Here is a 23,993-nt window from a genome sequence, read left to right on the forward strand (position 1 = left end):
GCTCCGAGTTGAGCTTGACTTGACTTGGCTTGACTTTCCCCGCATCCTTGTCCCGTCCCGTGGGCTGCTGCACGCACGTCGTCACGTCCCCTCCCTCTTTCCTCTTCGTCTCCCCGTGCCCTCACTAGTCGGCCCTTCATTCTCGCTCTTCTTCTTCACACATAGATAGAGGAACGGGTCTCGTCCGTCTCCACCACCACGGGCAGGATGGCTTCGCAGGGCACGTCATCGTCATCACCGCTCATCAGCTTCGTGCTCACCCCGGCCGAGCTGCGAGCCGTACAAGGTCGGCTGGGTCTCGCCTCTTCGTCCTCCTCGCGTTCATCCCCTCCCCGCCCCCCTCAAGCCGATACCACGACCTCATCCCTCAAATCCGCCTCCTTCTGGCTGCAAGACGCCAATCTACCGAAAACCACTCGAACAGCATCTCGAGCAGCGGGACTCGTCGTCGTGTTGCTGGCGCTGCTTCGTGGGGTTGGGCAAGGGGTCAGAGAGAGAAGGTCAGTCGCACGCCTGCCCCTTCCGTTCGAGTCGAATCTATGCCATGCTCACTCATGCTACCCTCGCGCTCTCTCGCCCTCGCTGCAGCCCGACAATCGCCCTCCGCCGAACGCTCGAGTCTACCACGAAGTCCCTCCGCCTCTTCCTCTCCATCTTCACCTACTCGACTCTCTATCGCTCAGCGCTGCATGCCCTCCTCCTCCTTCGATCGCGCATACTAGCCGACTCGACTTCGTACGCCCCGCGGACGGTGCACAGGGAGGAGGGTTCCTCTTCCTCAAACCGGGCCACCCTCACACATCGCACCCGCATTTACGCCCGCCTCCTCCGCGTGCTGAGAAGTAGCGCCACTCTCCCGCTCCTTTCGGCCCTCTTGGCCTCACCGGCCCTCCTTGCCCTCCTTCCTCCCGACGCAATCCCCTCTGCCTCGCTCGGACTCTGGCTCATCTCCCAAAGTAGCTCGACGGCCTACACGCGCGCGAGAGAGAGGGGGAGTCGTCTAGTCTCGTGGGTCCCGAGTTGGGCGAACAGTTCTCTCCTCTACGCTTTGGGCAACGGGCAGTTACTCTGGGCATTTTTGTTCGAGAGCACCACGTTTCCCCAGGGGTATAGGAACGTCATTCTCGCCCGATCGGGAACGTACATCCAGCCACGACCCTCGCATCTCCCCGCGGGCGTGGACTGGCCCAGCAAGGCGACCATTAGCGATCATGTGGCTTTACTCGCCACGCCGAGTGGGACGGCCAAGCCTTTCCCCTCTTTTACGTCGCCGCTCCTCTCGAGCCTCGGTGAGAAGGCTTCGCGCCACCCGACAACGCCGTACGGTGCCATCAACCCTATTCTGGACTACTCGCCCGCCCACCCAGCTCACACGCGCCTCATGTGCGCTATGCTCCACCCTCGCGAACCCTCATGTCGCACCACCCTCTGGAACCACTTTCGCGCCGAATGGCCAGCAAGCGCCCGATTCGCCGGTCTCTTCGCCCTCCTCTCCTCCCTCCTCTTCCGCGCAAAGAGCTGGAAGCGCGACCCAGAACGACAGCTCTTCAAGCTCTTCTCCGCCACCTTGCAAGGCGCCTCTGTCATCTCGGGTAGCATCGGTACGAGTTGGGCTTTAATCTGCTTCTTTCAACATTATCTCCCCGCAACCTTTTTGCCCCGCTCTCGCTTCTTCTTGAACGGGTTCCTCTCTAGCTTGATTTGGATAAAGGTCGTGCCGAGGGAGAGACGGAGGGAGTTGGGACTCTACACGGGGAGAATGAGCGTGCAGTCTACGTGGGATATTCTGGAGAGGCGAGGCATGGTCAAGGGAGTGAAGAGGGGAGATGTACTGGTGTTGGCGGTGGGGTTGGGGATGTTGGCTGCGTTGTACGAGGGTGGGCAAGGCGAGAGGGGAGGGGCGGGGGCGATCGCTAAGCGTCTGTTTGGAGAACGCATTCAGGGTGTGGGGGAGGAGGGAGAGGAGAGGAGGGGGGAGTGAGGCCAGGCGAGGCGGCGCGAGGCGAGGCCGTGTCGCAAATTGATCATCGATGGCGGTCTTCTTATTGTCGCGCGAGTGAGTAAGAGTGCATCGCTGCAGCTTCCTGTCCCTCTCGCGCAGCGCGTGGCCCGTGCGTTGTCGACGACGTCTTGGGACTCGGACTGGCTCGTCGTCGTCGGACTGGGACTCGCCTCGCCTCGCCTTCTCGCCTTTGCATCCTCACCTCTCGTGGAGGCCAGCAATCCCATCATGAGCCCCACCCCTTCCGTTCCCCCTGATGCCCACTCTTCAGCCCGCGCACAACGAGCGGCAGCCATCGAGGCTCGCCTAGCCGCGCAAGTTCAGACGCAAAGCCAGTCCAGCTCAGCGTCAGCATCAGCATCCGCTTCATCCTCATCGACAGGCTCAGCTCCCACCCCGGCTGAAGAGCACGACCTCCTCAAGAAGCTACGCCGCATCGTGGACCTGCAGATCATGCGGGACAATACGTACGACAAGGCACAGGAATGTATGGAGGTGCGTGAGCCCCCGTTCCCCTTCCACTGAGCCTCCCCCCTCGAGCTGACTGTATGCCCGCCCCCCTCTTGCCCCGCGACCAGACCCTGGAAAAGATCCTAAGCAACATCCTCTCCAACCCTACGGACCCCAAATATCGCACATTGCGCGCCACAAACCCAAAGCTGAAACGCTCCGTCCTCCTCGTTCCCGGCGGGAGTGACTATCTCCTCCACTCGGGCTTCGGGGTACGCACCGTAGAGTTCCAAGAGGAGTGGCATTGCGCTGCGAAGACCGATCGCAAAGTGCGGTTGGGTGTTGAGGTGTTACGCGCCAGGCTGGGAGAGGCGCGTGAGAGGAGTGAGGCGGCTAAGCGATACAAGGAGAGGGAGGAGCGCGAGGAGAAGGGGAGGGTGGGGAGGGTTTTGCAAGAGGCAGAGGAGGATAGGGAGAGGGTTAGGCGAAGGGTTGAGAGGGAAAGGGCGACTAGGGAGAGGGAGGCGCAGCAGCGGCAGGGACACGAGCGCGAGCACGAGCACGAGCAGGCTGGGTCCCTCGTTACACCTGGAGACTACGTAGCACAGGCAGAGGTACCCTTCGATGCGCCCAGTCATCGGGGCGAGGGCGAGGGACAAGGGGCAGATCAGCAGGGCGAACGTCCACCTCCCTACGGCGAGGAGCATTGGGGCACGGGTCGACTTCTTCGCGACTAGAGATGCGTGCTCGACGCGGCGCAACGCAGCGCAGCGCAGCACGGCACAATGGCATGTATTACCCAACCAAGCCGCACTGCAACTCTACTCTACCCGCGCCACCCACTTTCCCCGTACACCCTCCCCTCGTATCGCTTCCACAGCCCGTCTTCTTTCACTAGCCGGCGCGCAAGACCAAGCATCGAGGAGACACTGATGGACTCCAGCCCGTACTCTGTCAGCCATTTGAGTGGTGGGAGGCGTGCGAGCGGCGAGGAAGAGTAGGAGGACCCCGGGTCGGAGCTACGCAAGGCTATCTCTCGCTCGAGGAGGCGACGAGGGACAGGCTCGTGCAGCTCCTTTGACGGTTTGGAGCGGCTTGCGTTGAGCTCTGCGTCGACGTGAGGGAGCAGAGAGCCCCATAGCGTCTCGGGCGTGTAAGTGGCGTACTCGAGTCGATAATCCAATCTCCCCTCCCTCTTCTCCTTCTCGCTGTGCACGCCCCGCTCGCCGCGTTGTCTCTCCCACTCGTCATTGGCCCAATCGAGGTCCAACTTCCACTGCGAGTACCCCAAGAGGCTCATTCCCGTATTCGTGCGCGAGGGCGAATGGCGCGAGGTGTGCCGCGGGTAAGGATGACGATTTCGCCTATGACGCCGACCGTGCTTGGGACGACGATGTTTGCGGCGGAGCGAGTGGAGGCGAGAGGAGTGGGAAGCGCCTAGATGGGGGGATGATGAGTCGGGCGAGGGGGGAGGGGAGGAGAGGACGAGCTGCGCAGAGGAGTAGGCGGGGTGGTGATCCGGCGAGTCGTCTGGGTCTTCGTCATCCTCCTCCTCCGCGTGATCCTCAGTTTCGCCCTGCTCGCCCTCGCTCCCCATCCCCCGTCCCACGTTCCCCGTCACATTGTACGTCCACACCCTCACCGAGGGCACGAAAGTGGGCACGATCCCGGGCGCCGTAAAAAAGTAATGGTAGTACGACTCGTTGACTTCCTTTGCGCGGCGTGGGAGGACGGCGTAGTCCTTGCGCAGGTCGTCCGTGAGTGTCGTTGCGCGAATCGTCTCGTCCACGTCGGGGTCCTCTCCCTCGCCATTGCCATTCTCCTGCGCCTCTTCCTCGCCATCGTCTTCCTCCTCGCCTTCGCCTTCGCCTTCGCTGTCGCTCAGGCTCAGACTCTTGGCCCTCCTCTCCGCCTCAACATCCTCCTGCACCCAAAACGCATCCACATTCATATGCCCGAAATGCTGTCCCACAACTGTATCCTGGTAGTCGAGCACGATATCCGTGTACGCAGCATAACAGCGCGGGAAGTAGTTGCCAGCCGTAGGGGGTACGTGGCCGATGATGTGCACGGCGAGGCCGCGTTTGCGCAGTTGGGAGAGTTGGGCTTCGAGCCAGAGGAGTTGGCGCGTGCCCGGGTCGAGGTGCGCTGAGGACGCCGAGGCCGAGGAGGAGCTGCGGCCCCGCCCCTTGTGCAACTTGCGTCTCTCCCGCTTGATCCCCTTGCATCCATCGACGACCTTGTTCGAGTCGTACCAGTAAAGCGTATTCAAGCTAACAACAGCCAATCGTCCCTGCAGCACCTCGACGGTAAAGTATCCTCCCAACTGAAACGTATGTCGTTCCCACTCCGGCACCCACTCATCCCACATCTCGGCGTACTGCCCTATCAATTCGCTCGGCCCTCCCCACATGATATTGTGCGGGAAAACGTCGTTATTCCCCAGATTGGGTACGATGGGTACTCCAGGGAAAGCGGCACTGATCAAGTCCAAGCACCACTTGTTGGAGGCGTAGATCTCCTCGCGCGTCCGAGGGAACAGCGAGTCCAAATCATGTCGAGCCGAATCGCCCGTCCAGATTATAAAGTCGAAGGCGGCGTGGCGCCCGTCTCCTTCAGGCGGGGTCCACGCCCGCTTCACCCACTCGATGCTTGCTTCGACCAAACGACGAGGAGAGTCGCACCCTGAGACGGGAGAGCCCCAGTGTCCCGCGCGATCGTGCTTCTTGGGCTTGCCAGCGTGGCAACCCTTGGAGATCGATGAGCCAGCCTGGTAGTGGACGTCTGGGTGCAGGTCCGTCAGGTGGAGGAAGCGACCGGTGAGCGGCGAGGCGGGCTGAGAGGAGGAGGAGGAGGAGGAGGACGAGGACGAGTCCTCAAGGTGGGCGGTCAATGACGCTGTGAGATGAGTGGAGAGGGCGAGGGTGGCCGCAGCCAACGCTAACAGTAGCCTGCCCATCCTGCGTCCACCGTAAGAGTCTGCGTGAGAGGCGAGCACGAGCGTGACCGTCGCCGTGTGGATGGCCGTGGGACCGACCGACCCTTGTGGTGCGGAAGAGAGATTGTGGGCGGGAAGGGGAGATCAGATGGACCCAAAACGTGCACCCGTGCACCCGTGCGCCTCAGCCGGGACGCGGGGGCCCAAGCGCCGCCGCGAATCTCATCGTGGTATCCCGCACTCTAGGGCGCGTAGCTCATCAACACCGACGCCTTCCGCCTCGCCACTGGGCCAAAACATGCGCCGCAGTCCCCTCTCCACTTTTCTGGGTTTATAAAATAGAGTTGCTTAGTCGCGATGGGGTCAAAAAGGCAAAAAAGCGGGGGGTAAGTTTTAGTATTGGGACTTAAAGAGGAGACGCGGACAAGTTATGTACAGATGATTGGCCTCCTTTTCGACCTCGAGAGCTTCGACTACCGCCCATCATAGGTCTGCCCGACGAACGTGCAGAGGGAGAGACGAAAGCATCCGCCCTTCTGGTCTAGTAGAGTCGCAACCGTTCTGCAGCTATGAAGTCAAAGGCGCGAAAGAGAGGTAGCTAGAAGTTGAAGAAAGGCAGACGTCTGAAGTGAAGAGACGGGGCGCGGAGGGGCGATCCACGGAGTCGCAGGAATCTAGAGTCGTCGTTACGTAAGTCGGATCGGAATCTGTTTTGTGTTGCTTTTGTTGTGTAGTCCGAAGGGTGGAAAGCAGAATCGTCGTCAAATCCTTGGAGCGGGGCGGAAACGGGAAGGTGCCACGTGAATCTCTCTGACTTAGTCAGCGTGGACTGAGATCCATATTTAGAATGGTACGAGGCGGGTACCTTGAAGGCGGACGAAGGAACCATCGTTGACGTAGGTACCAACAAACGCAATTTGTGCCTCAGATAGTGATGGACTCTCCCCTCGGCGGACAGGAACGGCGAGGCCGTCCCAGGTGGACATGATCGACTCTAGCAGGAACTGTCGTACCGCTCCCTGTTCCATGCTGGCCGACCAAGTGATGTTGCAGTGGCTCATCTTGTCCCGACTCTCAACCAAGGCTTTTCGACGCAGGCGAGCAATGTGGGCAATGACGTGAGAGCGCCAAAGGAACGCCCGCGCCCGCTTAGATGGAGTCAAGATCTGACCTGGCCATCCGAGGACGATGCTCTTAGCGTCTAGCAGAGGCGTCCAATCACTCCCCAGCAACTGGTGGAGCAAGGGCATCGCCGCCAGCCAGACGCGCTCTTTGATCGTCCGGCACGCAATGAAGCCGTGAGGCGTTGAATCGCGCTCAGCGCAGCCGTCCACCAAGCAATTGCCTCTCTTGTAGATGGGATAGCTGGCTGCGGTCTCCTCTGGCAACGGCACCCTCTGATTCCTCTCTGCCCTTTCTCCTTCTTCGTCCTCATCAGCGTCATCATCGCCGTGAGCGTCCTGCTGCCGCCACTGCGGATGATTGTCGCGCATAGTGCCGCCCTCCGTCCTATGGATGTCCAGACGAACATGAACGTTGACTCCCTCGGTGGGTAGGAAGGAGTCGTCCAGCGGGGTAGTTGGCCTCTCGTCCTCATCTTCTATGGTGACGGGCCTCATGTCACCAGAATACCGGATGCTGTGCCAGCTCCTCCTGTGGTTGAAGCACATCAAGGCGGAGAAGTCGGCATCATCCAGGAGCACCCGCTTCTGTGCTGTGTACTTCCAAAGATGCTTCCATTCCGCATCAGAAGCATAAAATGGCCAGTCTGGCCTGAGCGGCTCTTTGCGCGCCAACGCAGCCCGTCCACCTCGTACGGTGAACTGACGCAAGGGCATGCCGCCGAGCTTGGTATGTCGCCAAGGGAATTTGAAAGTTGAGACATCCCAATGGTACGGGCGAATGTGAGTACGCTGCCCGTCGCGGTTGTCGGAACGTCGCTCGCGCTCTAGCTCCCAGATCCGGGGTATTCGACTGAGAATGATGCGTACCTGCCTCGGCAGTCTGAACCAGTAGCCATTCCAGTCGTGATAGAGAGGTGCAATGGCGTGCGTACGTTGGCCATGGTAATCGGGGCCAAATTCGTCGCGTAGATGATCTGCCCACAGCTTCAAAACTGGAGCAGACGGCGGACAGAGCGGCAGCGAGGCATTGCAAGTAAGCGAGATGCGCCCACCGCCACCGTCGTAGCCCCAGATGACATCTCCCAGCAAAGAGAGGCCCATCCTAATCGTCTGAGCATAGTGCATCTTCTTCGTCGCCCATTCCGGCTCGCCAGCTATGCCTTTGTAGTTGAAAGGAATCGTGAGCAGCTCCTGCGGCGTGTAGTCGCCCCAATTGTCGGTCAAGGTCAAACCGAGCATGGAAATGGCCCAGCAGATTCTGCCCCAGAACGAGTGAGCAGCCTTGGTACGGCTGGCTAGACACTTGAAGAATCTTCCCCTGCGGAGAAGGAACACGCCCTCTGTCACCTTCAAGGACCAAATGTAGTCGTGCAGCGTATCACGGAAGAATTGCCCTGCAGCGTCCTCACGTAGCAACCTGCGCGCCACCACTGCGCCTGATTGTGCGATCAGCATGTGATCTGGATCGTGCAGGCCCAACCCTCCCACACTCTTCGGCGCGGTCATCGTCTCGTATTTGATCCATGGCCTGCCACCAAGCCACAGGTAGGGCTTGATGGTTGCGACAACCTCGCGAAGGAAATGAGGAGGGACGGGGCACAGCTTGATGCTGTACCACATCTTGGAGAGCAAGAGATTGTTGCAGACGTTGACGCGTGAGACGAGCGCCGTGTGGTGAGTGCGCAACGCCACGCGCTTGCTTCTAACGGCTCGCAGCCGCGCTTGAAATTCCTCATTGGCGTCGGTGTCGTGACTGACGCAGAAAGGGTGCCCCAAGTACTTGAACTCGGCTACATCGGACGCTGGCCAAAGAGCATCCTTCTGCAGCTGCTTGAGATCGCGTGCATGGTGTAAGTGTCGCCGCAGCGGCGACTGAATCAAGATCGTGTGGCTCTTGTCGTTGGAGACCTCTCCCCCTGAGGCGGCTGAGTAGTCGCTCAGTAGCTCCTCGATCACTTCTCGGTCACCGTCGTCGCTCAAGAACATGGCAACGTCGTCGGCAAAAGCGAGGTAGGGTATTGTGAAGCCTCGGCGGCTGTGCGGAGGCGCAGCCAGCCGAGCTCCTTGATCGTAGTAAGGGAGTGCGTTCAGGAGAGGTTGAAGGGAAAGGTTGTAAAGCAGTGGACTGGCAGGATCGCCCTGGATGAGGCCGTTGGGCATGGGCACCCGCGCCGTCGGCCAGCCATTGAGGAAAAAGGAGACGCCAGCGTTGTGGTAAATGCCTCGAATGAGGTTGATGATGGGCTCAGGGAAGCGTAGTCGCTTCATGACGTGATACAACCAACGTCTGTCAACCTTGTCATACGCCTTCTTCTGGTCAAGTAGCAGGAGGAGCAGGCCTGGGTGCCGCCCTCTATGCACCGCGTCTAGGACGAGGTGGAGCAGGACGGCGCTGTCGTCGGCAGAGCGGCCTTGGACGAAGCCGTGCTGATATTCGGCTTGGACGGACGATACGGCTTGCAATCGAGCGGAGAGAGCTCGGCCGACCACTCGGTTCACTGCCGTGGCAATGCAGAGCGGTCGATAGTTGCGCAGCTCTTCCCTGTCTCCTGCCTTGGGGAGCAAGACCCCCCTGAATTGTGCCAGGTCGGTAGGGATCTTGGCTCCATCCATGAGAGCGTTGACGCATCGAGCTAAGATAGGTAGAAGTGAGTCGGCAATCAACTTCAGCACAGGGTAAGGCAGTCCATCCATTCCTCCAGCAGATTCGTCACGGGCAGACATCAATGCCTGCCGCAACTCCTCGGTGGTGAACGGTCGGACCAGCTCGTTGCGCGCTGCGGATGATATCTGTCGAGGAGGGTCCTCCTGGAACAGCCTACTCCAGGCCTCCTTGCGGCCTGGTCGCTCTGGGTTCCCTGCGTAGAGACTCTCGTAGAAGTCGGCGACGATTTGGCACATGCTTGCTGTGTCGCTGACCAACTCGCCGCGCTCGTCGCGTAGACCTGGAATGGTGGCTCCAGACCGAGAGCGGTTTGCGTGTGCGAGCCAGCTAGACGGTCGCAGCTGCACATCCTTGTGAGCTGGTGTCCTGAAGCCCATCTGGTCGGCTGCCGCCACCTGCCGTGCCAGCCGTAGGGCCTTGGCCATCATAGGTTGATATTGGTCTCGTTCAGTAGGGTGATCCAGGTTCAGTCGTGACATGCGCTCACGTAGCCGCTGCAGCTTCTCCTTTGCTGCGCGATTGCGTTGTCCGACGGGCAAGGATAGTTGGTAGGCTACGGTGCGCAGCCTGAACATGAAGTTGAACCACGCGACGACTGGATCGTCTTCTGCAAGCGAGACAGCCTTGGCTTGCTCGGCCCACGCTGCCAGTTGCTGTTTGAATGTCTCGTCGGCCATCACTCCTGGGTGCAATCGCCACGCGCCCGGCCCGAAGCCTTCGGCGTCAACTTGGTGCCACCCAATCCGCAGGCTGTACCGTACTGCTCTGTGATCCGAAGATAAGTCATGAAAAGACACCTTGCCGCCTAAACTGGCCAAGGTGGGTGTCGCCCAAACACTGTCAAGACGACGCGAGGTGGTGCGCCCCAGGCGCGTGCTGACGCGAGAGTAGTCACGCCCCTGAGGATGGAAGGAGCGGTAGACGTCAACGAGGTTGGCATCCTCAAGGAGGTGCTGGAACCGGGAGAAAGATAAGGCTGGAGTACGTGAGGGTCCGAGTGGTTCGGAGCGGTCAAGGTGAGAAGGACAGGCGTTCCAGTCTGCGCCGACAATGACGAGAGCGTCGGTATTTGTCATCATGTCAGGCGGCAGATGAGCCAAGAAATGGTGGGGGGAGGAGAAGAAGGAGGCGTCGGCTGGCGCGTGAAAGCTGATGAGAAAAAGGGTCGTATAGGCTACGCCTCGGATGTTGATGGGTCGGCCGGTGTCGATGCGGAAGAAGAGGTAGCGTTCGTGATGAAGAGTCTCAAGTATGCGCCACTGCGCATTGCGGAAGAGTATGCCAGCATCCCATGTCAGCAGGCCGCGATAGCCTTGTCTGACGAGAGGCGCCCACCTGTGGCCAGCGCGGCGCAAGGAGACGTCGGCCTGTCGGCATTCCTGAAGTAGAATAATGTCGGCTGAAGCAAAAGCAGGAGACGAGCACAAGTCGGCGGCGTGCTCGTCAATTTGAAGTGAAGACGCATTCCAGGTGACCACCTCCAGGCAGTCGTCGTCAGAGTCGAGAAGAAGGGGGGAGCTAAGAGAGGTGGTGATGAAATAGAAGCCAATGACGAGGATGAGGTAGACGTGCCGTCGATCAATTAGACGAGCCGGCTTGTCGCTGTTGCTTGGCGTTGGCCACCTCCTCGAGAGGAGGTTGTTTGCCATTGGTGTGGTCCTTGGCCTCGTGACCGTATCCACCGCAGGCAAAGCATTGGCGTGCCTGACATTCGTCGAACAGATGAAAGCCGGTGGAATGGGCTCGACATTTGTGACAATGCTGCTTCCTACCACGGTAGGCCAGTTCGTAAGACTCGGTGTCATAAAGGATCCAACCTGGGAGCGTGGAGATGTCCACTCCCGCGTGAGTAGTGAACAGAACGAGCAGGCGCCCACTGAAGAGGGCGGGCGTGATGTCGTCGTCGAGGGAGCGGTACGTTGACCAGACCTCCTCGACAGTACCAAAGTTGTTGAGCCAGATGCGGATGAGCGGCACGAGTATCTGGAAATTGCACATGCCGGGTAGTCCTCGCAGGAGGAGGACGTGTGCATTGATTGGAAGAGAGGGGCCTTTGAAGGCGAATTGGAGATCTGTGTGCTCGAAGCGGAGTGCAATCTCGCCGCAGCGATCGAAATGCTCACGTTGCCGGAAGGTGACATCCACGTACCTCTTTGCGGAGTGAGGAGGTGGGAAGTTGATGAGCGGGAAGTCATCCCTAGTAGCAATGTTGATCTGCCGCTTGAGTTGACGTGCGAAGGCGGCCCATGCAGCCGTCTCCATGTCGGGACGGAAACGAGTGAGTATCCTCCAGCGACCAGTTGCTCGAGGTACCTGTATGCCACGGCGAGTCGGGTCAGGCAGCTCAGCGAAGGGTACCTTGATGGGTCCCTCCATTGGCCAGATGCGCTCCTCCGTAAGGATGACGCCTTCCAAGTCCTCGTCGTCGCTTGCCTCGGCGTCGAAATCATCGTCTTGCTGCTGCTGTTGCTGCTGCTGCTGCTGCTGCTGCTGTTGTCCAGCCTGCTGCGTCTGTTGGCCGTGTTGCTGCTGCGACTGTTGCTGGCGTGTGTCCTGATCGACAACCTCGCGCCTGGCATCTGCAACGGGGGCCTGGTACTCCCCTGCCACAGTGACTCGAGCGGCGGGAGCCGTCTCCTGAGCGGGAGGCTCTGTTGCGGAGCGGCGTTTACGGGGGTCAATGCCGCCTGTTGCATCGTCCCCAGCCATGTCGACGTCGCGGGTCGCGTTGTCCTCTTGGTCACGGGAGCTGAAGCGAGTGGCGGGTGCGTTCTGCTCGCCGGCGGGGCTGGCAGAAGGGGGCTGGGCAGAACCTTTGGGGTAGGGTGTCGTTTGGCGACCTTGAAAGGGCTGGAACGGGGATCCAGAAGCGGACAGGCCTGGTGTGGTACTAGCCGCAGCGTCGCCTCCCTCGGATCGAGGGTTAGCGGCGCTACCAGCGTTGGCGCTGGCCGAAGCATCGGCCTCACTTTGGCGTTGTGAACGTCGAGCAGGGTTGGGGTCTGGGAGGCTACTTTTGGCCTTGGGCATAACGAAGGAGAATGAAGGGGGGAGGGGGTGAAGGAGCGCGAAAGGCTGAGGACAGAGCTAGTGGCCCGCCTCTTATCCAAAAGTGCAGACGCCAGCATTCCCTCCAAAAGCGTCTGCTGGACGAAGCAAGCGTTTGGGCCGCCATCGTTGACTGTTGTCGCGCCTGCTGAAATTGGTGTCAAAGGCTCATCGCGAGCTCGGACCCCTTCCGCCAGCAGGTCACGGGTAGGAGAAGGAGGAAGAAGGAGTAATGCCTGCCAGCAACGCACGGCGCGGGAGAGAATAGGGGCTTGTCCAAAATCTTCGATATACCCAGGGTGTTTGATCGGTGCCAGCGAGGATGCCCCCCGGACGGACAAAGGCGGCCGCCGAGGATGTAACCCAAGACGCTGTTGCGAGCCTGGTAGTGTCGAACTTGTCCATCTCTTCCATCTCATCATCTTCCAAGTACGGCAGCATGCTATCCATCTCCACAACCACCATGCGACCAACATCGAATTCAAGACCACCAGCACACAGCAACCAGGTGAGTACCGAGCGATGGTCGCTGCGTCGAGTGCGCCTCCCCTTGGTATTGCCCAGAGAGGAGTCAGAGCTCCGAACCCCTTCGTGACCCATCCGGTAGACGAGCCAAACAGGCATTCGATGCCCTCGTAGACTGCTATGATAGCGCTTGGTGGCATAAGATGTTGATCGTGCAACCAACTGGTCGCGGACGAAATCGACGTGGCGCTCATGATGATAACTCCTAGTCCAACTAGTAAACTGAGCCTCGAAGCCAGAGCGCGCAACACCCACTGATAACGGGTGCCACGTCGATCGTTGTTCGGGGCTAGGAAGCTGTCGATTGCCATGTCTTGCTCCATGTTATTGCGTTCGCCGTCGTCAGGGGTAAGCCAGATGATGGTGTCGGCGGGTGCCCTAGGGGGGCGGTTGCGTACTACTTGACGCGAAAAGGACTCAATAGGACTCAAAAAGGGGGGACACCGTTGTGCCCGAGAGGTCGTTGACTTAAAAGACTGGGTGACCAACCCTCCTTCTCGCTACCACTAACCTTGAAAATGCAAAAATGCGATTTCCAAGGATCGAGGTAGAAAAAGGAAGGGAAGCGTTGGGTGACAACAGTGGGATTCGAACCCACGAGGTTTCCCACGGCGAGTCCATGCTGTCTCGCTGACGAATCGAGCGAAACCTGCCTGAACACCGCGCCATAACCACTCGGCCATGTTGCCCACGAGGTCCGTGCGCCGAAATGAACAGTTAGTATGCCGCAGCGCCAACTCTGTACCCGCCCCTCGCAGATCGACACATTGGCAGGCGGCAATTTCGCGGCGGCTCGCTGCATTTCTGGTGTCCGTGCACGCTGCGTTGCGTTTCGTTTCTTGGATCAACACCACCACCACCACCACGTCCGACTCGCAGCCCGACCCCTTGACGCCGTCGCGGGGCGAATCGCAGCGCCACACGCAGCATGTCCTCACCCTCTGCCCTTCCCCTGGACACACACGCACCTCCTCCAGGCCCTCTCCTCTCGCTAGCCTCCTCCCTCTCGACGCTGCTCGTCTCCCTCTTCTCCCTCCTCACCACGCTCCTCTCCTTCCTAACCGTCACCCTCCCTTCACTCTGCTTCAGCGTACTCCACTACTCGCTCACTCTTCAGCTCAACTTCCCTTCCCTACTCGTGCTCTTCCTCTTGGCCCTGGCTGCGGGCTTGGTCTGGCTGAGATATCGACATCGCAGCTATGAGAGGTTGAAGGAACAGCCGTTGAAGGGGGACGAGGGGTTTCATTTGCACCCGGATTTGGGAATGGGAGCGGGAGAGGGGGGAGAGAAGATGGGGTGCGTAGTGCGCGCCACGATGATGCGCGTAAATTGCCCAGAGCTTACTCTGCCCTGCCCTCGCTCGCTCGCGCAGCCCCTTCCACACGTACCTCGACGACTTTCTGCAGGCGATTCGCATCTTTGGATTCCTCGAGAAGCCCGTGCGTTGCGCTGAGCCACGCAAAAAGTCTGCTATCATCTCATCTCTGCGCCGCTGACCAATGCTTCGTCCTCGTGAACGCACAGGTCTTCCACGAGCTCGCCCGACACCTCCAGACACGCCGTCTCCTCGCAGGCGACTCCCTCTCCCTCTCCCTCTCCAGCGATGACGCTTCCTCCTTCTACATCGTCATCGACGGGCGCGTTCAGGTCTTCGCTCCCCTCGACAACGCCGGCGGTGAACAAGGCGAGGGGGCGTTGGATGACGAGGATCACCCCGGCTTGCAGTTGCTCAATGAGGTGGAGAGTGGCGGGACGCTCAGTAGCTTGTTTACCATTCTGAGTCTCTTCACCGAGGATGTACAGCTGGGAAGTGGAGTGGCAGAGAATAGCCCACCTTACGTCGGTGGTGTGCAGCCTCCTCCGCCGCCGCCGCCGCCTCTTGGGCAGCATGACGTGTGGAACGGGTTGAGGAGGAGAGCCAGCGCCATGCCGCCTGGTGGGGGACAGTTGCAGCTCTCCGCAGCCACGCTTCGTCATGTACCGGGGGCTGCATCGGGTTTCGAGGCCGTACACACGCCCTTTGACGCAGCCAACTCCTCACTCGATGCGGCCGCAGACGACGTAGCCTTCAGCTCTCCCGCGAGCAGGCCGCGAGACTCGAGTCCTATTCCTCCCAACTTCCTACCCCCTCCGCAGACGACGGCACACAACCTCGGCTCACCCACCCGCCTGCGCACGCAAAGACGCACGTCTGACACGCTGGGCCGCAGCGACACGCTAGGCCGCAACGACACGCTAGGTCGCACCGACTCTTCCCCCGCCGCACCCGGCCACGCGCGATCCGACTCGATCTCGTCCACCATGCCCCGCGCCGGCAAGCCCCTCGTCCCCACAACCTACCCGACCGGCACCATCGGCCGAGCTACCGTAGACACGACCCTCGCCGTCATACCCGCGGAAGCCTTCAAGCGCCTCACCAAGCGCTACCCCTCCTCTGCGGCGCACATCGTCCAGGTCATCCTCACGCGACTCAGCCGAGTGACCTTTCGCACGGCGCATCAGTACTTGGGCTTGACAAAGGAGATCATGCGCACCGAAAAGAGGGTCAACGAGGTTGCGAGCTTCCCGTTGCGCGAGGGGTTCTATGAGCAGGGAGGGATGGAGAGATTGAGGCGCCGCTTCAGGCCAGAACCAGAGCCTCGCAGAGGGACCGAGGAGGAAGGGTACTTTCGTGATCGCGCAGAAGGAGTGCCCACCGTAACGTCTCGATCTCGTCCTCCCACGACACCATGGGGCCACCCAGACCCGCCGCTTCGCACGCCAAACGCACGCAGCCACGTTGGACCGGGCGACCTGCTCAGCATGACGGGCACCAACGACCTCACGCGCAACGGGAGCCCGCAGCTCATCAGCCCAAAGCGCACGTCTTCGCGCTCAGAGCCGGACGCCGAGGCGGCCCACGATCGCGACCGGGATGGGGGCATCGGCACTCTCAAGGACGAAATCCTCGAATGCATCTCCAAAGCCATTGGTCTTTCCGCGCTTCCCCCCTCATCCCCCACGCTAGGCGCCGGCAGTGAGGCTTCCCCCTTTCTCCACCCGCAAGACTCCGGACGACGCACGGTCCCCGCCTTCAATTCGGCCTTTGGTAGCCTGAGCATGCTGGACGGCCTATCCATGTTCGACGACGAGGCCAGCTCCCTCACGGGGGGCAGCGTGGCGGGGGCAGGCGCTCATCATGCCGAGCTGGAGAACGAGGTGCAGGTGCGCTTTTTCCCCGCGGGCAGCACACTCGTCAAGGCGGGAGACTCGCAGGCCGGCCTCTTCTACGTCGTTGACGGGTTCCTCGATGTAGTTGTCCCGCCGCAGCAGCAGCAGCAGATGGGCAACGCAGCAGGAAAGGCCGGCGCAGCAAAGGAGTCAGCAGCGTCGGCGGCGTCTTCCCCGCTGAAGCGCAGGGCAGAACCGCAGCAGCAGAGGGGCGGGGCGAGAAAGACGTCTAGGATGACCGAGCAGACGATGGGTAGAGGGGCAGGCGCAGGCGCGAGCACCACTACAGCTAGTGCGCCGGGGAGCGCCATTCGCTCCGACTCGACACGGCCGCGCCCCAATCCGTACGCCAATGCGTCGCCGTCCGCGCCCACCGCGCCCACCGCGTCCACCGCGCCCAAACCCATCTTCACCGTCCGTCGAGGCGGCGTGGCAGGCTACCTGAGCAGTCTCCTCGGCTCCCCCTCTTACGTCGACATACTTGCCAAGACGGACGTGTACGTGGGATATCTACCGGCAAAGGCTCTGGAGCGCATCATGGAGAGTCGACCTGCCACGCTTCTCACGCTGAGCAAGCGCTTGTTGACGCTGTTGAGCCCGCTGATATTGCACATCGACTCGGCCTTGGATTGGATGCAGGTCAACGCGGGACACGTCATCTTTCGCGAGGGGGACGAGGCGGATAGTGAGTTGCGAGGCGCACGAGGTGCGCAATCAGTGCTGACTGCTTCTTGGCCCCCACCTCACGCGCCGCGCGCAGGCTTCTACATCGTCATCAACGGCCGTCTGCGCGCCATAGCCGACTCGGACGGGACGGTAGGCGTTCTCGCCGAGTATGGGCAAGGCGACTCTGTCGGCGAGCTAGACGTCATCACCTCGAGTCCGCGACAGAAGACTCTCCACGCCATTCGCGACTCAGAGCTGGTGCGCATGCCCATGACCCTCTTCAACGCAGTGGCCGTGCGTCACCCGCAGGTCGCGGTGCAGATCTCCCGCATCATCGGACGCCGCGTCAGGCAGGAGGTGGAGAATCGTCAGGCCGCAGCTAATACGCTTCGTACACAGATCCCCGGCTTGCCCGATTTGGGACGCAATAATGCCAACTTGAAGACCGTCGCCATCCTGCCGGTCACGCGCGATGTGCCCATCGTAGACTTTGCCAACAAGCTCCAGGCAGCCTTCGAGGATACGCTCGGGGCGCCGACTGCTTTCCTCAATCAGAGTAGCGTGATGAGCGTGTGAGTGCGGCGCGAGCCACACGAGAGACAGGGCTGAACGCCACGCTGATCCCGCCAATGCTGCCTCTCGGGCGCCGCCCAGCCTCGGGCGCCACGCATTCAACCGCATGGGCAAGCTCAAGCTAGCCGGCTGGCTCTCCGAACAGGAACAGCGCTATCGCCTCGTCCTCTACGTGGTGGACACGGTCGTCTCCTCTCCGTGGGCGCAGACCAGCATCCGGCAGGCAGATAGCGTCCTCCTCGTAGGCTTCGGCGATGACCCCGCTGTAGGAGAGTACGAGCGCCTCCTCCTCAGCATCAAGACTACAGCGCGCAAGGAGCTGGTGCTGCTCCACCCTGAACGCAGCGTGCCACCTGGATCGACGCGCGAGTGGCTCAAGAGTCGGCCGTGGATTAATGCGCATCACCATGTTGAGATGCCCGGGATCACCCTTAGCCATGCTGCGCCGATGACTACCGACCCAGGAGCGGTGCAGGCTTTGCGGCATTTGAAGGAGAAGTTGGAGACGAGCTTGCAGAGGTACCGTGTCAAGGGAGGGTCTACCACCGCAGCCAACGGTCGTCGTCACCACTTTAGCGACTTTGCCCGCCTGGCTAGGCGACTGTGTGGCAAGAGTATCGGCCTCGTGCTGGGCGGTGGTGGGGCGAGGGGTTGTGCGCATGTAGGCGTCGTGCAGGCGCTCGAGGAGCGGGGTGCGTGGGGCGTGCGCGGCACAGGCTACCCACATACATGCTGACCTCTTCGCCCCGCACGCACGCACCCGCACGCCCCGCCAGGCATTCCCATCGACATGATCGGCGGCACGAGCATCGGGTCTTTGATCGGCGGCCTCTACGCCAAAGAGGGCGAGGTCGTCTCATCGTACGGCCGAGCAAAGAAGTTCAGCGGCAGAATGGGCAGCTTGTGGCGCTTCGCCTCCGACCTCACCTACCCCGTGGTGTCATACACGACGGGTCACGAGTTCAATCGCGGAATCTTCAAGGCGCTCGCTGACACGCACATCGAGGATATGTGGTGAGTGCGCGGCGCGCGAGGACGGCGCGAGGACGAGGACCAATGTTCGTCCTGGCTCGCCCAATTAACGCCCAGCGCTCCTCCCCCCCGCTAGGCTCCCCTTCTTCTGCAACACGACGAACATCACCTGGTCCCGCATGGAGGTCCACACAACCGGGTACGCCTGGCGCTACATCCGCGGCAGCATGACTCTCGCCGGTCTAATCCCGCCGCTCGTGGACGAGGGCAACATGCTCGTAGACGGCGGCTACGTCGACAATCTGCCCGTCTCCGTTATGCTGGCCATGGGCGCGCGCTCCGTCTTTGCCGTAGACGTGGGGAGCATCGACGATACGAGTCCGAGAAGCTACGGCGACACGCTGAGCGGATGGTGGGTGCTCCTCAACAAGTGGAATCCATGGAGCGATGCGCGGAACATCCCTTCTATTCCCGATATCCAAGGGCGACTGACCTACGTTTCCTCTGTCAAGACGTGAGTGCGCGGCGCGTCGTGACGAGGAGCAATCGCACTCCACGCTTACAACCCTTCACGCCCCCACGCCGACGCCGCACCACCAGCCTCGAGGAGGCCAAACGCCTCAAGAACGTCTGGTACATGCGTATGCCCGTCGAAGGGTTCGGCACCCTCGAATTTGGCGCCTTCAATGACATCTCGCGCATCGGGTACGACGCTGGTTCCAAGATGCTCGACGACTGGGCCGCAGAGGGCAAGCTCCCCGCGGGCAGCGGGGTAGCGGGCGGTGCGTGGGACGATGGTGAGGGTGGGGGAGTACCTGGCGTCGGACGTGATCGAGCGGGTAAGAGGGGAGGGATGAGCGCGCGCAGGAATAGCGTGTAGCCGGGCGTGCTCGCAAAATCCTTATCTCGGCGCCTTGTGATGTGATTCTGCATCTCCTTCTAATCTAGTCGAGCCGCCTGGCTACCTGTGAGGCCGGCCTTCGCGTGGCGCGTGGTAGACTCGGCGGCGCTGCGCTCGCTCCCTCCCCCCTCGGCAGATGCCGGGAATACCGTAGACGCGGCGGGCGTGTCGTACGATCGAATGACCGACTTTGACTTGGCTGGAAAGCTTGTCTCGTCTTCTTCGCGCCTGGGTGGGCGGACGTAAACGGCTCTTTGGCGCCTCATGCACCCTTATCTCTACGCCAGTCCGTCTGCACGACGTGCAGCCTCGCAGCGTCGTCCGATCGAGGCCGCCGCGTAGAGTATGTGTGCCTCGAGCGTCTCTCCGCCCGTCGCGCCGCCCGTCGAGCGCTGCTTGTTTCACGACGGCATCTGGCTGCGCGTCAGACATCAGTGCGAAGAGGCGCCGGCAGGAGGCCGTGCGCCAGGAAAAAGCCTGTCGACGCCCAGTTCTTCCTACCGTCTGACTGAGTGAGCGAGTGGCCAGAATGAAGCTCGCTCTGAGGGCGCCTGGAGCGCAATGGTATTTGAACCGGGCAAGTCGAGGTTGGCTGGCGTCGCCGCCTCCCCTCCGTCCAACCATTTCCCCTCGCCCACACACCACCATGTCCAACGCTGCCCCCAACACCCCCGAGCCCGAGTTCGAGCAGGTGAGCGAACGCGGCGAGCAAGACGAGAAGGTGGAGGCGCAACACTGACATGCTGCTCTCTATCCACACCACGCCACGCCAGGCCAAGTCGGAGATCTACTCGACCCTCAAGCCCTTCCTCGCAAAGAACCCCGAGTACGAGCGAGCATGGGAGATCCTCCAGAACCCTGAGCGCATCATCCAATTCAGGTGAGCTGCGAGCGCGGGCCGAGACGAGATGACACGCTACGTCGCCCAGCTACCTGACACTCACGCCCCTCGCCCGCGCAGGGTCGTCTGGGAGGACGACAAGGGCGTCTGCCGTGTGAACCGCGGATATCGCGTCCAGTTCAACTCGGCCCTCGGCCCTTACAAGGGCGGGCTCCGTTTCCACCCTACTGTCAATCTCTCGATCCTCAAGTTCCTCGGATGCGAGCAGGTCCTCAAGAATGCTCTGACGGGCCTCCAGATGGGCGGTGGAAAGGGTGGATCTGACTTTGACCCCAAGGGCAAGAGCCCTGCTGAGATTCGTCGATTCTCCACCGCTTTCGGCCGTGCGCTCGCCAGGCACATTGGGCCTGACACCGATGTGCCGGCTGGTGATATTGGATTCACGGGAGAGAATGCGGGGTGAGTAGGCATTGCGAGGTCGTATCCTTTACATGCGCTGACATCGTGCTGCCCGCGCCACGCCTGCTGCCCCCCCCCCCCCCCCCCCCCCCCCCCCCCCCCCCCCCCCCCCCCGCGCCACGCCCGCAGCTACGTCTTTGGCGCATACAAGCAGTTCGCAAACGAGTGGTCCGGCGTCATCACGGGCAAGGGCGAGGACTGGGGAGGATCGGCCGGTCGCCCCGAGGCAACCGGGTACGGCCTCGTCTACTACGTCGACCACATGATCCACCACGTCGAGGGTTCCAGCAGCGGCGGCTTCAAGGGCAAGAAGGTGGCCGTCTCCGGTGCCGGGCAGGTCGCGCAGTTCGCCGCTCTCAAGGCAATCGAGTTGGGAGCGACTGTGCTCTCGCTCTCTGACTCCAAGGGATCGCTCATCGCCAAGGACGCCAGCAACGGTTTCACGCCCGAGGAGATCCAAGAGTGAGTTCGCGGCGCGGCGCGTCGCTCCAGGATCGCACCCCGCTAACCTGGCCTCTTCGGTGCCTCTTACGCAGAGTCTTCACAATCAAGTCCGCCCGCAAGGAACTCTCTACCTTCGGCGACAAGTCCGGCAAGTTCACCTTCCACGGCAACGGCGCCCGTCCCTGGAAGCTCGTCCCGCAGTACGATGTGGCCCTCCCCTCTGCCACGCAGAACGAGGTCGACGAGTCCGACGCTCAGGCCGCCATCAAGGCAGGCTGCCGCTACATCGCCGAGGGGTCCAACATGGGCTGCACTCAGGAGGCCATCGACGTCTTTGAGGCTACGCGCGCCCAGAAGGGCAAGGGAGGCTGCGTATTCTACGGGCCGGGCAAGGCCGCCAATGCAGGCGGTGTGGCCGTCTCTGGGCTGGAGATGGCACAGAACAGCCAGCGACTCAAGTGGTCCCTGCAGCAGGTCGACGGGAAGCTCAAGGATATCATGACCGAGGCTTTCCGTCTGTGCTTGGAGACGGGCAAGAAGTACGGCGATGGAGCAGAGGTGCCCTCCCTCGTTCAGGGCGCCAACATCGCTGGCTTCCTCAAGGTCGCTGACGCCATGAAGGCGCACGGCGATTGGTGGTAGTCGCGGCGTGCGCTCCGTGCGCTTCGTGCGCTTCGTCGTGTTGTCTCGTCGTGTGTTCGCTTGTTTGATAGAGTTGTGAGAATGCTATTGCCCATGTAATCTTAGAGACACGGGAGCGAGGCGTGGTTGTGCGTCACTCAATAGCTGCTGCTCGCGGCGACTTTCATCCTTCGGCCTTCCCGCCGACGACTGCCGAGCCGCCGCCTCTCCGCCGCCTCGCCGCGGCCTCGTCATAGCGGCTGACGAGACTGACTTGGTTCCATGCGGGACCCGCGAACCAGTTGCCGTTGTTCGCTACGCCCGGCCGCCGCCCTTCATTTGGATCGAAGTAGGGCGAGTCCGTGCATGCATGAAGTGTAGAGCGCGGAGCCAGGGATGGTCAGCATTGAGCGCGGGGTCAGCGTGGGCCGCTATGGGGATGGCGACGGCGGTCATCGTCGGGTTCACAACCTCACCATCATCGTCACCACCTCCTCCCCACGCCACGCTCGTCATGGCGAGCTCAAAAGGTCGCCCGGAAACGGCCGTCAGCAAGGCGACGAGCAGCAGCGAAACAGGCGGCGGTGCTGTCCCCCCGGATCGTACGCCACGCTCCACCCCTTGGGCCCCGCACCATACCCCCTTCTCCCGCATCCTCTCCGCCCACTATCCCGGGGATGGCACTCCCTCCTCCCCCTACCTGATCGGCTGGCTGGACAACGACGCAGAGAATCCGCAGACCCTCGCCAAGAGCCGCAAAGTCTTCCTCACCGGATTCGTCAGCATAGCCACGTTGGCCGTCGCGCTCGCCTCGTCAGCTTACAGTGGGGCCATCGATTCGATCAGGGCTGATCTTGGTGGAAGTCAAGAGGTTCTCGTGCTGGGAGTGTCCATCTTTGTGCTGGGCTTCGCGGTGGGACCACTCTTGTTCGCGCCGTTGAGCGAGTTCTGTGGGAGGCGTACCGTCTTCATTGGAACGTACTCGGCCATGACCCTCTGGCAGGCCGTCTCGCCCGCCGCGCCTAACTTGGGGGGACTGATCGCCTTTAGGTTCTTGGCGGGCGCCTTTGGGTCGAGCGCGCTCACGAACTCGGGGGGGACCATCGCCGACGTCTGGGATGCGAATACGCGAGGTTTGGCTATGGCCCTCTTCGCTGCGGCGCCCTTCCTAGGACCGTGAGTAGGCGCGCAACGCCCTACATGGGTACGGATTGCTGACCAAACTCTTCCCCCCTGCGCTCGCGCCCGCAGCACGCTCGGTCCCATCACTGGCGGCTTCTTAGGCGAATCGGCTGGCTGGCAATGGGTCGAGGGCTTCCTCGCCATCTTCTCGGGTGTCATCGCCATCGCGGGCATGCTCTTCCTCTCCGAGACGTATGCACCCTACCTCCTGCGTGAGCGGGCGAAACTCCTCCAAGCCGCGACGGGCAAGCACTACATTAGCGCTCTGGACGAGGGTAAGGACATCAGCCTCAAGACGCAGTTCAAGGTGGCGCTGGCACGGCCATGGCAGCTGCTGGCAAGAGAGCCCATCGTTGTGGTCCTGTCCCTCTACATCGCTGTCATCTACGCCACGCTCTACTCGTACGTACGCAGCGGCGAGCTCACCCATGTCGCTTCTGCACTGTGCTGACCTGACCCCCCCACTTGCGTACGCAGCTTCTTCTCCGCTTTCCCCCTCGAGTTCCAAGTACTGCGCGGCTGGTCCCCCGGGATCGGCGGGCTAGCCTTCCTCGGCATCCTGGTGGGCATGCTCCTCTCCCTCGTGTACGTAGTCGCCTACGAGAACCCGCGATACGTCCGCAAGAGCGACGCGTTGGGGGGCTCCACCCCTCCGCCGGAGGAGCGCCTCCCCGCCGCAATGGTGGGCTCCGTCCTCGTCGTTGTGGGGCTGGCCGTCTTTACCGGTACCAACGGACCAGACGTCTTCTGGCTGGCGCCCATCATTGCCAGCGCCCCCTTTGGTGCGGGGATGGTCTTGCTCTTCTTGGGGATTCAGAACTATCTCGTCGACTCGTACCTCGTTTACAGCGCGTCCGTCCTAGCGGCGAACAGCTTGATTCGATCCGTACTCGGCGCGGTATTCCCGCTCATCACCGACTACATGTACAACCCGGTCAATTGCCCCCTTGCGACGTGCGGGATCAAGGTCGGGGCAGGGATCAGCCTTGCGCTGGCTTTCGTCTGCCTGCCGGCGCCCTTTGTGCTCTACAGGAAGGGGGCGGGGATCAGGCGCAAGTGCAAGTACGCGGCGGAGGCGGCTAGGATCTTTGATCAGATGAACAAGAAGGAGTCGCAGCGTGAGACCGAGGGGGAGGGCCACGGAGGCGAGGGCGATGTTGAGAAGAGCGGGGAGCGAGTGCGTGAGGCTGAGCGTGAGGAGCAAGCGTCGCCTACTGAGACGGCGCACGAAGAGGAGCGCGAGCACAGTGGGAGTGGTAGCGGTAAGAAGCTCAACGCGCGCGAGTCGTGAGCTCGAGTAGATAGATCTGTGTGCCCTTTTCTCATATATCATGGATTGGCATTCGTTGCGGCTTCACGGCGCGGGAGGGGT

At 61.5% G+C, this 23,993-nt stretch overlaps 6 protein-coding genes and 1 non-coding gene across 7 annotated transcripts; 5 read left to right on the plus strand and 2 right to left on the minus strand.

Annotated features, from left to right (window-relative positions):
* The first annotated feature begins 46 nt into the window (after window positions 1-46).
* Window positions 47-2,046, plus strand: BDZ90DRAFT_103814 (hypothetical protein). Its single transcript, XM_025503167.1, has one exon. It carries the CDS (start codon window positions 545-547, stop codon window positions 1,979-1,981), a length of 1,437 nt encoding a protein of 478 aa, XP_025363880.1. The 5' UTR covers window positions 47-544; the 3' UTR covers window positions 1,982-2,046.
* A 184-nt stretch (window positions 2,047-2,230) lies between these two features.
* Window positions 2,231-3,189, plus strand: BDZ90DRAFT_258213 (hypothetical protein; the record flags this gene model as incomplete). The annotated part of the gene is made up of 2 exons (XM_025508045.1): window positions 2,231-2,497; window positions 2,581-3,189. 2 exons carry the CDS (start codon window positions 2,231-2,233, stop codon window positions 3,187-3,189), a joined length of 876 nt encoding a protein of 291 aa, XP_025363881.1.
* An 89-nt stretch (window positions 3,190-3,278) lies between these two features.
* BDZ90DRAFT_217348 (hypothetical protein) lies at window positions 3,279-5,411 on the minus strand (the record flags this gene model as incomplete). Its single annotated transcript, XM_025504315.1, has 2 exons — window positions 3,279-4,252; window positions 4,346-5,411. 2 exons carry the CDS (start codon window positions 5,409-5,411, stop codon window positions 3,279-3,281), a joined length of 2,040 nt encoding a protein of 679 aa, XP_025363882.1.
* A 7,914-nt stretch (window positions 5,412-13,325) lies between these two features.
* Window positions 13,326-13,441, minus strand: BDZ90DRAFT_t10. The gene has a single exon. It is a non-coding gene; the product is annotated as a tRNA-Leu (tRNA).
* Window positions 13,442-13,606: 165 nt separating this feature from the next.
* BDZ90DRAFT_248849 (patatin-domain-containing protein) lies at window positions 13,607-19,267 on the plus strand. Its single transcript, XM_025507638.1, has 8 exons — window positions 13,607-14,048; window positions 14,125-14,191; window positions 14,277-16,647; window positions 16,723-17,200; window positions 17,283-17,893; window positions 17,978-18,215; window positions 18,310-18,687; window positions 18,774-19,267. Exons 1-8 carry the CDS (start codon window positions 13,681-13,683, stop codon window positions 19,051-19,053), a joined length of 4,791 nt encoding a protein of 1,596 aa, XP_025363883.1. The 5' UTR covers window positions 13,607-13,680; the 3' UTR covers window positions 19,054-19,267.
* A 232-nt stretch (window positions 19,268-19,499) lies between these two features.
* On the plus strand, window positions 19,500-21,607 carry BDZ90DRAFT_230168 (glutamate dehydrogenase). Its single transcript, XM_025505369.1, has 5 exons — window positions 19,500-19,765; window positions 19,848-19,954; window positions 20,036-20,374; window positions 20,504-20,836; window positions 20,911-21,607. Exons 1-5 carry the CDS (start codon window positions 19,721-19,723, stop codon window positions 21,458-21,460), a joined length of 1,374 nt encoding a protein of 457 aa, XP_025363884.1. The 5' UTR covers window positions 19,500-19,720; the 3' UTR covers window positions 21,461-21,607.
* A 346-nt stretch (window positions 21,608-21,953) lies between these two features.
* Window positions 21,954-23,912, plus strand: BDZ90DRAFT_217094 (MFS general substrate transporter; the record flags this gene model as incomplete). Its single annotated transcript, XM_025504301.1, has 3 exons — window positions 21,954-22,615; window positions 22,691-23,023; window positions 23,099-23,912. 3 exons carry the CDS (start codon window positions 21,954-21,956, stop codon window positions 23,910-23,912), a joined length of 1,809 nt encoding a protein of 602 aa, XP_025363885.1.
* Between the last annotated feature and the right edge of the window lie 81 nt (window positions 23,913-23,993).

Source organism: Jaminaea rosea (genome assembly GCF_003144245.1).
Source record: "Jaminaea rosea strain MCA 5214 unplaced genomic scaffold BDZ90scaffold_2, whole genome shotgun sequence".
Classification (NCBI taxonomy): Eukaryota; Fungi; Basidiomycota; class Exobasidiomycetes; order Microstromatales; genus Jaminaea; species Jaminaea rosea.